Consider the following 11,698-nt stretch of genomic DNA (forward strand, 5'->3'; position numbering starts at 1 on the left):
CAAGCTACTCTTCAAAGTAGATATTAGCGTTATTCCTTCTTTAACAGACAATGCAACTAAAATGAAGAGCTGTTAAATACCTTGCCCAAGGGGCTGAATTTTTATTCAAAGACCAATAGGTCTTCCTTTTAAATCTATCATGAATTCATTCTGTCTTCATAACCCTCATAGTGACTGAATTAAAGGTAAATTACAACCAAATTTAAAGATAGGATTGAAAAGAGTTGAAGAGAAAGAGACAAAAATAGTAGAAATCAGTAATTTCTGGATAAAAGGAAAAAAACAGAAGAAGGTATTAGTGATAACAACAGGGTTTGCAGCTGGAACAACTGTGAAGCTGGGGGTGGCTTTCACTGAAAAATGAAAGAAAGGGAGAAGAGTTGCTGAGAAGAGGAGATGGGGAAGAGAAAAGACATGCAGCTTTAATCTCGTAGACCTTATGTGCAATGAAAATGCAAATGGATATGTTTCTACTTCAGGATTTACAGGAGCCACATATACCTTCTCACCCTTCGCTGGCAGCTAAGGAACCTAGAAGGAACCTAGATTCTGCCAATTTGATGCTTCTGCCTGTGAACACGAATCTTGAACATGGGATGCAAACACAGCAGACTATGACACATGCATGATACACTGGCAGCACTGCAGTGACCCACTAAGTCACAGCAGTGACCATCACTGGTCTGAGTGGTGCCTGTAGCAGCATCCCAAATGGCCTAATCTTGTGGCATGACCTGAACTGTGTGTTTTTCCTGCCTAGCCCCAACTGACTCCTGACAATAATTCAAGCTTGATTCTCGAGATTCCTCCTGATGGTTTATATAAACTACTTCACAGCACAAACAAACAAAAAGCCTTCTATTTCTTCCCCAAATTATCAGTTATTCGGTGTTGGTTGAAGCCCATAATCCCGACAAAGTCAACACAGCCATCATTGTCTTCTGTTCAGTAATACTGAATGAGGAAGGAGTCCTTTCCCCATGGCTCTCATACAATTTCTAACCCATAAGCTAGAGATGCTATATTTACTAGATGTTAAGAGGACTCTTTTTAAGAGTTCAAATAATTCAGTCTGGAAGGGATACAACGCAATAAGCAAGTTATATACAATATGATTCACATTTTAAAGTATCCAAATGGTGACAATTGGGATGGGGGGGGGGTCATAGGCTGGTAATCCCCCAGCAGCTTGGGAGTCTGAGGCAGGAAGATTGATTGTAAGTTCAAAGCCAGTCTCAGCCAAAACAAAGTACTCAGCAACTCAGTCTCTAAATAAAATACAAAATAGGGCAGGGGATCTGGCTCAGTGGTGCAATGTCCCTGAGTGCAATCCCTGGTAGGTAGGTAGGAAGGAAGGAAGGAAGGAAGGAAGGAAGGAAGGAAGGAAGGAAGGAAGGAAGGAAGGAAAAAGAAAGAAAGAAAGAAAGAAAGAAAGAAAGAAAGAAAGAAAGAAAGAAAGAAAGAAAGAAAGAAAGAAAGAAAGAAAGGGTGACAATAAAATATACTCTAAGTACCAAGTAAAATAAAGACAAACCCATCCATCAACATTAAGACAGAGTATTTAAAAAACTGGGATTGGGGATTTAGCTCAGTGGCAGAGCACTTGCCTAGCACATGCAAGGCCCTGAGCTCGGTTCTCAGCCTTGGTGTGGGGGTAGAGGGGAACCTGCAAAAAACTTCAGAGAATGTGTAACAAATATAAGATACAAAAAGCTTATTTCCTCCTCAAGAATAACAATTGAGGCAGGGTGCCCACGCCTGTAATCCCAGCGGCTCAGGAGGCTGAGACAGGAGAATCACAAGTTCAAAGCCAGCCTCAGCAATTCAGCAAGGTACTAAGTGACTCAGTGAGACGCTGCCTCTAAATAAAATACAAAAAAAAAGAATAACATTAGACCAAGTCTCACATTCAAGGATGAATGAACACAATGAAGAAACATTTCTAAAATACTATGGATAGTTAACTGAGGCTTTTGTAACTAGCTAAATTATCATTATGAATTAAGGGCAATATGGGGTCTCTTAGTTTTTTTCCTGCTAAGTTTCTCCATTTTTAAAATAAAAGATGTGCTACTGGTACTTTTCTAATTCCTATAACATCATGTGAGTCTATGTTTCAAAACAGTTTAAAAAGTGAAAGCACATTTTAGATGTGCAAACAATAAGTGTTTAGACCCAGAGGCCTTCACATAATTAAAGATGTTAAAGGTTATGACTGTAATGCATTCCACTATTGTCATGTATGTAAGAAATTTTTTAAAAAAAGATGTTAAAGGAGACAATTTAGAAAGAAGGGAAAGTACAACACAAGGACTCCAGTTGAGCACCAAAGCTGATAAAATATGCTGATAAGCTTAATCAATTAATTCATGTTAAAATAACCAGTCTCTTGTGTTTTAAAAGAACACAAAATAAATTTAAGCCTGCAGAAAGTACCACAAAATGAGAGGGTTGTTATAACAAATGGACATAACACCCTCAATTTCACAGATTATTAGGGAAAATACTTATCAATTTTTTTTTTTTTAAAGTGTTGCCAATACTGAAAAAGGATTCTCATGGCCTGCTGGTCTATAAAAGTGTTTTGGCAGAAGAATGACTCAGTGAGATCAGTTCTGTCCTAGACATATCCGTACTATTTCAATAAGAACTAGAAAAGAGATTAGAGACAAAAAGGATTTGGAAAGTCAGAACTCAGTAAAATGAAGTGAATGAAAAGAAGAGGCTCTAAATGGGAGCCACATTCAGAAGACAGAATTCACCACTCCCCAGGGACTCAAGTATTTAGGTACACAGAGATAAGTCCCTTCAGAGAAGAATGCTGTCTCATTCTCTTTGGGCACCCAACGCGCATGACACATTTATGGGAAGTGTTCAATAAACGTTTACATGAACTTGATAAATTTCATTTGAAACATCTACAAGTACCTAGAGATAAACCATTGGAACCGTTAATATAAGTCTGAAATTCAGGGACATCTGGCTGTACTCCTTGTCATGGGAGATTCACCAAGAGTATAGGTGAGACTGCCCTGGGGGAGGAGGGCAGTGAGAAAAAAAAAAAGTGGGGAACAGGCAGAACCCTGAAACGTGTTTGCACTTAAGGGGCAAAGGAGAGAACAGGAAACTCAAGTGGGCAGGAAAGAATAAGATGACAGAAGGGAAGAAAACAAGGAAAGCATCAAAGATAATAACAAGTATATAATCAAATATCTAAACTTGACTTTAAAAAGATGAAATTAAATAGACAGTCTTTAGGAAAGACATTAAGATAAATCCTGCCTAGTAGATTTTAAAGTGAACACTTTTTAAAGAACAGAAATTTTCTTAGGATTTTTTTTTTTAAATGAGAATTTATCTGTTGTGGGGTTGGTGAGGGGGTATGGAGGGTCATAAACAGTCCTAATGGTCCAGAGAATACCTTATTTCAGTGGCCATGCCAAAAATATTTGATATACAAATTACATATGTAACCATTTTTATTTTTTGGGGGGGGGTGGGAAGGGTAACTGGAGATTGAACTCAGGGGCACTTGACCACTGAGCTGCATTCCCAGCCATCTTTTTTTTTTTTTTTTTTTTTTTTTAAGAGACAGGGTCCTCACTGAGTTGCTTAGTGCCTCGCTTTTACTGATGCTGGCTTTGAACTCGCAGTCCTCCTGTCTCAGCCTCTCAAACCGCTGGGATTACAAGCATATGCCATGGTGCCCGGCCCACTTATTTTCAATATTTAAAAAAAAAAAAAAAGACCTTAGAATAAACCACAGATTCACTATATCATGACTCCCAATGACTGAACATGAAAACAAACACAAGTATACAATCTCAAATTCTAATTCATTGAAATTTTACTAAAATAGGTTTAATATATTTTAGTTAATAAAATTTTAGAAATACCATCTGTCAGCTGGGCATGGTGGTACATTCCTGTAATTCCAGCAACCTGGAAGGCTGAGGCAGGAAGATCACAAGTTTAAGGGCACTGTGGGTAACTTAGTGAGATCCTGTCTCAAACTAAAATTAAGACAAAATAAAATTAAAAAGTCTGGGGTGCAGCTCAGGCCTCAGGTTCACTTTTCAGCACAAAAAGAAAGACCATCTATCTTGTGACTAAAGTGAACAGGGTCCAACCTTCTTTAGGTCATAGATAACTGATTTGTTATTGATTTTCTAATTTATTCAAAAACCAACTGTTGCATAATAGTTACATAAAGAAACACTTGCCAAAAAATATCAACTCTAGAATTATTTTTAAAATCATAATCTACTTTTTTCTTGAACTAATCCATGCTAGAGTTATGCAAAGTAAACCAGTGACAAATAATTATACCATAAATTAAATTTATACATGCACATCTTTAGAAAAATCTTACAAGTTTTAAGCTTGTCCATGAATTATAAATTGCGCCGCCTTGGAGAATTTCTCGGGTTCTAAAAGTTCCTCCAAAGCGAAGGTCTTGGATGTCATTTAAGTTATATATTTCAGCTATTAAAGTCAATGTTCTGACAAGCCCTTTGGCTCTAACCCCAGGGCATGAATTTGCCTTAAACCGACATAAGAATGTGTCAGAGGGCTATATGTCAATCAACTAGGAGAAGTGCCCATTCCCAATTTAGCAGTTGTCAGTTGCTGACATTAAAACCAGCAACAGTTAATTGTAACCACTTCAAGTGGAAATACTGAGGGAAGAGGAGAGGAAGGTGTCTTAAGTTCAGGCCCATAAAGCTGTTAATTGCCACCCTTTTATGTAGATTTGTTTAATAATGAAAACAATGTGGCTAATCATATAATGTTTCTATTTGTTCCCCAAGGGCTCTTCAAGGAAAGTTTCAGTCCGGGCTAGATTTCGGCAGCTACCAACTGTGCAGGGACAAAAGCAGAACAATCAAGGCACTCAGTGCTGGCAAAGAGCTGAAAGTGGTTCCACAAGGACACCCCTCCTCCCAGCCCCATCAGGAAGGAGCCAGGAGCTGCTACTTCCAAGCCTTAGGGGGAAAGTTGAGGATGTACAATAACAATAGTAACAACTTATGCACAATTTTATGGCAGAGAGAGAAGAAAGGAGAGAGAAAGGGGGTGGGTGGGGAATAAAGCCAAGGAATAAATCTAATGTAGACTTGGATCCTCCCTATACCTACAAGCAACAAAATCAGTTAAAATCCCAACAGTCAAAATGCCCATACTGTTTTTAAAAACTGGAGGCAGCACAGCTGGGGAAAAAAGTCCTGCTCAGCCCTATTCCTTATGGACACAGTGAGGATATTGGACACTCATAGACAGTCACTGAGATGATCCCACCTATCTACTGATCTCAAGAGGGTATTTTAAGGAACAACTAGAGCACTCTGTATAAAGTCTTCTACAAATGTGATGTATATTATTTACAGATTTCTATTTTGCCTCACTTAGTAAAGAACATAGGACAGAATAGAGTCGTATTGTTTAACTGTTTTCAGACTGTTTAGTGCCAATTGATGGGAGCACTCAATAATATACCCCCTCTCACACTGTACAAAATACATATAAGGGATAGTCTGTTTTGTGCTTCTTCATGAGTGTTGACAAGCGGAGTGTTTTTAAATTCTCCTACTATTATTACCTCCCCCATGAGTCCCATGCTTACAACTCACTGCCTTAAAATGATTTTCAAAACTCTTTCCAATCTGATCACAATTTAACTTTCAATTATATCGAAGAGCCTACTCCTTCAGTCTTCCCATTTTTCTAGACTCATCTGCTTGCTGGCACCAGAATCCACCCTTTCACCCAACAGTACACCTTTGCCCATGCGGTTCTCTCTTAGAATGTTCCCCTCACATCTACTGTTTAAACTTACTCCTATTTCAAGACCAAACCCAGCTTCACCTAATCCACCAAGCATTCCACAATTGCCACATACCACACAGCTTCTCCCTTCTGCAACTCTGTAAACCTGCACCTGCTTGATCATTCATGTGTCACCTACAGATGGTGTCTGCTCAGTCATCCTCCACTTCTTGCTCCCTCTCCTTCTGAACTTTATACTCCTCTAGGATATATCTTTGCATCCTCCCCAGCATTTGAACCATATTTCACATTTCCAAGCATTTCAGTAAAGTTTTACAATTATTTCATTATTAAATATTGAGTTTAATTCCTTTACTGGTTAACTTTTCTGTAATGAAATTCCTTTACAGGTATGACTCTATGGGTCTACCAAAATGTAGTTCATGTCTGACAGCCAAAGAATCATGTGCTAGGAAAGCATTTGTCAAAGGAGAGAAAGACTTTAAAAACACTAAATTCTTAAAATTCACTGTCATGTCAGCTGGGGTAAAAATTTGCTAGCTAAACAGTAGGCCTAACTTAACATTACTCATAATTTCAAATACATTTTTTTTCAAACTTAAAACTCATTTTCTTTCTAAATAGGCATACAGTTCACTAAACTCTTCCCTATCTTTCAAATTGCAAAATGGAAATTTAAGTTCCACAGTTGAAAGAGGAGATGATGAGATAGAGACATAAAGAAATGATGCTATGTGTGGATCACAGAAAACAGCTGAATCAAACTGAGTGAAATGTGAGTGATTGAAAATAAACTCCATTTGCAGAAATAGATTTGTCAGGCTCAGGATTCAATAAGAATTTCCACAATTATGCTCAGGTGCACCTTTTGGGGTGACCCCAAATCACAAGTCAAAATTGTCTTTACTGTTAAAGAGGAATGATCATAACCTAGAATTTAAACACAATGAAAAGATTCCAAAAACAGTTCCAATATCCTTCTCAATCTCCTTGCTTATCATCCTGAGAAATTATATTTATTTATAAAATACAAAGACAAAAGGCAAAGCAAGCAGTCAATTAACAATTATGAAGTATTTTGTATTTTAACAGCTACCAACAGCATTCGACTTTATTTTATAGAAACACTAACAGTTCATTTGGGATGTAATGCATTATTCAAAAGAATATTTACTGCGCAAAAGATGCACACAGATTTCCTTTAATTAATAAACCCACCTACTTAATTTTTAATAGAACATGGCTTAGCAAACTTCAATTTACTTAAAACCTTCAGTAATCCTGCTTTGGCATACAGGGATATATGTCTGTTTTCTTCCAACAATGAGATAAATTTGCTATATTAAAAAAAAATTCCCCCCAAAGGTCACCTTGAACTACCCCCCCAAAAAAAACCCTACCAACAAACTGATATTTATTATCTGTATGAATATATCTAAGCTATGAGTAAATAAATCAGCCATGTTACAAAGCACAAAGCTATTGAAATTGCTAAGATTTATTTCCAGGTTTTCAGGTGCCACTGAGACTAAACAAAGATTGTAAAAAATAAAAAAAAATTAAAAAAAAAAACCGAATGAAATCAGGGAGCAAATTAATACATTGAATCATTATCTTAAAAGCTGCATTCCCTATAGAACAAAGTGATGAAACTATCAAAAAGCACTGCTCAAAGCAACAACATTTTTGCATGTCAAAAAAAGAATTAACCTAGAATAAATATATAAATAACAGTATGTTCTGTGTTAAGCCAGTAACAAAGAAACCCCTTAGTGCAGTAAAACAAAGTCCTGTCAAATCCCCATTTTTTACAAAGAAGCATGAAGATCCTTTCACAATGGTTTAAACTGTATTTATAGTAACAGAGTGAAGACTTGAGATAAAAGTCAAAAGGATTAAAGTCAAAGCCCCAGCTCGACATGAGTTATGGTTTTGATTTTTATTCTTATTGTGGTCTACAAATATTAAGACAGAAGATACTTCCATTTGATTGTGGGGTCCTCTGAGACTCTACAACCTTAGAAGAGCAGATAAAACAGATGAAAATGCATCTGGTTTGGGAGCAGCCTCCATATTAAATGGCAATGCGCAAAGTAACGACTACAACTGCAGAAGGCCGTGGGGGAGGGGAGGAGGCTAAAGGCTGAAATTCTGCAACTGATGCAGGGCAGAAAGGAAAAAAAGGGGGGAAATGTGGCATTACTGTTTTAAGATGGCAGCCTATTAATAATCACTGCATTCCTGAAAATACAGGCAAATTATTCCACCACTCCTTCTTTCAAAAGCTGAGAAAGCCCACCACATACAAGTATTGCATACTCTCTGAAGGACAGGGTAGGGCTTGGTAGCTGTACCTACAGCTAAAACAAAAATCCCAGGAGTTGTCACTCAGGAGTTTACAGATTTGCACACTATATACTTTTCTTACAAAGAAAGAAAACAAAAATTTGTTGTCGAATGGAACAAAATTCTTACTTACTCTAGGAAGAATTACTCTTCTTCTAGTTATGTTTTTCTTAAAATGAAGACAAAGCTACATTTAACCATAAGCTCTTGGTCACAGTTCAAAATATCTATCTTGCATTTCCTCTCCCCTTGTATCCATCCTCCTTTTTAAGAAAATCTCTCTCACACACACACACAACACACACACACTCTCCAGTAAGAGTTTATACACACACAGAGTATGAATTGGAAGACTGTTGTTTTACTGTTAATTTGAGTACTCCTTCTTTAGTTCACATATTAGCAGAGCCACATATTGAGTTGCACATTTACCCTCCATTCTTAATCATTTTTACTATTAAAATCTGATACCTGGTTTAATATTTTGTGAAGAAAAGGCTAAAAGTCCTGAACATTAGCAAAATCAGCAGTATATTAAAATATCTATATCACAGAAAGACTAAAAAATCCCTTTTTCATTGAGTATACATTAATACTAACAATTTAAAAAGCAAAAATATCCTATCTTACAAGTTTGAAACAGAGTTCAAGTCCATATGCAGTCATGTAATCATAAAGAGAGCATAAGAAATGTTACCATTACCCAAATGGACCAATTTCTCCTTTTCTCATAAGTTAAGAATTATCATAATTCACTTTAAAAATCACAAATCTCTGAAAATGATATTTCCAGCACAATCACTTGCGATTTCATTCAGTATTTTATTTCAACTGTCACATTTTGAACACATACACATTTGTACAACTACCAGGGGAAAAATAACTTGAACCAAATTGAAAAATTACCATAACTACTAGTTCAATATGTCTGGTTAAAATAGAGACATCTGGTCTATCATTAATTCTTTTGTGTTGATGACTCCTAGTGTGTCTTTTCCTATTAATGAACTTTGCAAGAAGAAAATTTAACTTTCAACAAAAAACTGACTTAGAAATCTATTGCAGGATCTATCAATACATATATATCATGATTCAATCAAATAAAGCTCATTTTTTTGAGAATAGTAACACACACTGATTGAATACAAATGGCTAAGCTTTAAATTCCATTAGAATAATGTTATCTATTAAATAATTCTCTGCAGGCAGATATGGCTAATTCATGAATCATTATTTTTAAATATTTATAAATCAACTCATTGTTCACTTGTTTAAAATATATACACTGAAGCTCTGTAATAGTACTTGATTGCCACTCCAAGGAACCTGAATAATGCATTTTCAGAAGCCTTGTACACCCCCACACAATTCTGAATTAATGGCCGAGCAAACAATAAGTAATGTACTGTGCTCTGGCAAAACTCAGTGATAACATCAATCTGGCATCCACTTAACACTTACTGCTTACTTCTCACATATTCCCCACAACTAAGTTTCCTCTTCCAGAAGCAGTTCATTAGAGAATGGCTATCACCTGCCCATTCATCCGCAGAGAGAGTGATTTAGTGATTAACAGTCACAGATAAGGGGAGAAATAATAACATACACCACTACCAAATTAAGAGATGAATAAGTAAAAGAGCCTGGCCACTCCCGCTACCAATAACTAGATTGCAATTAAAAAGGACTTTTGTCACTTCTTCACAGGGCAATAGGGCCAATTATCTAAAACCCTCTGCTAGAATCCAGAGACACAGGAGCAAGGCCCTTCAAGGAAACTCAGATAATTACTTTTGACAAATGTTCTCCTTGAGCATAATGTAGTTACTCAATAGCTTTTAAAAATGACTCCAGTTATAGTAAAACAATCTTTACAAAGTCAACCCAATAACATGTCCTGGGTCCCCCACCCCCACCCTGCTGCATGCAGCCAGCTATCTTTTGGCCGATTTATAAAGATAGTAAGTTGGTGAATAAATATTTAATTTCTGTAGCCAAAACCCTGAAAGGTTCAGCTTCAAATGTAATGCCTCGCATTCCCGTGAGATGCACTGTTCAGAAATATCCTTTTTGAAAACCCCGTTTACAGTTGTCCTTTAAAAGAAGATAGGGAGGGGGAAAGAAAAAAAAAAGAAGAAAAACCAACATATATACATGCATCAAACCAAAGACGCCGACGCCCCTCTGCCAACCAGCATTTCTATAGAGACATTCTTTCGATGATTAAAACGTAAGCTCCGAAAGGTTAAAGAAAAGGAAAAGCAGCCAAGTAACACCGCCCAGAAAGCCAGCAGTAAAAACACACCTAGCTGTACACTCTTAACCTCCCACGACAAATGACACTGACCCAACTTCACCAAACACACACACACCGACACACACACTCACGAATTGCACACACGTGCACATAATGTACACACAAACATCGAGCGGAACACAATACCTACAAACACAGCGAACTGGATCCACACAAAACATGCACGTATCAGTGTGCATACATAATGCACACGACACGGCACACAGACACGCAACAACCTAGCCCACAAGCACACGCCCCACAAGTCCGTGTCGGACACACAGCGTGCATGCACGTGTAAAATGTTTGAACTCACAAACGCCGAACATACACACAGACCGTGCACAGAGTTATTGATGAAATTCCGGGGGGTGGAGGGGCCAGGAGGGAGTGGTAATTGCCACACAAAGGTCTCCGGAGCGGCAGAGAGGGAAGTCGAGCGGAGCCGAGCGCTCGGAAATTCACCGGTGGAAGAAGCACAGCAGAGCCCCGTGCGCGAAGTACCGGGAGAAGTGTGCCGGGCAGTCCCGGGCGCGGCGGGCGCGGGGCTCCCGGAGATAATCGCAGCTCCCCTCCGCGCGCACACGCACACACACAGGGGACCCTGGGCGAGCCCACTCCCGCAGAATAACAAAGAGCAGGAGCCCGGCGAGCGGGCGGCGGCTCGGGCTGGAAGTGGCCGTCTCCGCCGCCGCGGGCCGGCGCGGGGCGAGCGGCGGGGCCGGCAAGACGCGCGGGCGGCGGGCGGGGGGCGGTACGTACCAGGCGGGCAGCCTCGGCCCAGGTGCGGTCCTTCTTCTTCCTCTTGTCTTTCATGTTTGCATCTCATTGATGGTTCTGATGATGACGTGGGGGATTCCACGGGGTGCTCGGGGTTCGGGCGCCGAGACAATGACCCAGTGACCCGGTGACCCGCACTCGCTCCGCGGGGGGAGGTGCGCGGGCGGCGGCGGCGGCGGCGGCGGCGGGTGGGAGGGATGGAGCGAGGGGGTGGGGTAGGTGGGTGGGGGCGCGCGGCGGCGGCGGCGGCGGCGCGCGGCGGGCGGGCCGGGGGCGGGGGCGGCGGCGGCGGCAGCCGCGGCGGCGGGGCCCGGGCCAGCGGCGGGGGCGGTGCCGGCCGGGCTCGCTCGTGCGGGGCTCGCGCTGCGCCGCCGCCGCGGCCGCCGCGGTGACAGCTCCGGGGATGCTCTGCTCGGCCCCGCTCACAACAATACACTCTGACGTCACGGGGAATGGCGACGCGGCCGCACACTCGCCTCGCTCACACTC

General features: G+C 40.1%; 1 protein-coding gene across 1 annotated transcript in view; it reads right to left on the bottom strand.

Moving 5' to 3' along the window:
- Positions 1–11,424, bottom strand: part of LOC144369823 (putative Polycomb group protein ASXL3) — a 52,999-nt gene extending 41,575 nt beyond the window's left edge. Inside the window, exon 1 of the mRNA XM_078030206.1 lies at positions 11,192–11,424. Within this exon, the coding sequence (XP_077886332.1) occupies positions 11,192–11,245 (54 nt within the window). The 5' untranslated portion in view covers positions 11,246–11,424. The remainder of the gene's footprint in view (positions 1–11,191) is intronic.
- Between the last annotated feature and the right edge of the window lie 274 nt (positions 11,425–11,698).

This window comes from Ictidomys tridecemlineatus, chromosome 13 (assembly GCF_052094955.1).
Source record: "Ictidomys tridecemlineatus isolate mIctTri1 chromosome 13, mIctTri1.hap1, whole genome shotgun sequence".
NCBI classification, from domain to species: Eukaryota; Metazoa; Chordata; class Mammalia; order Rodentia; family Sciuridae; genus Ictidomys; species Ictidomys tridecemlineatus.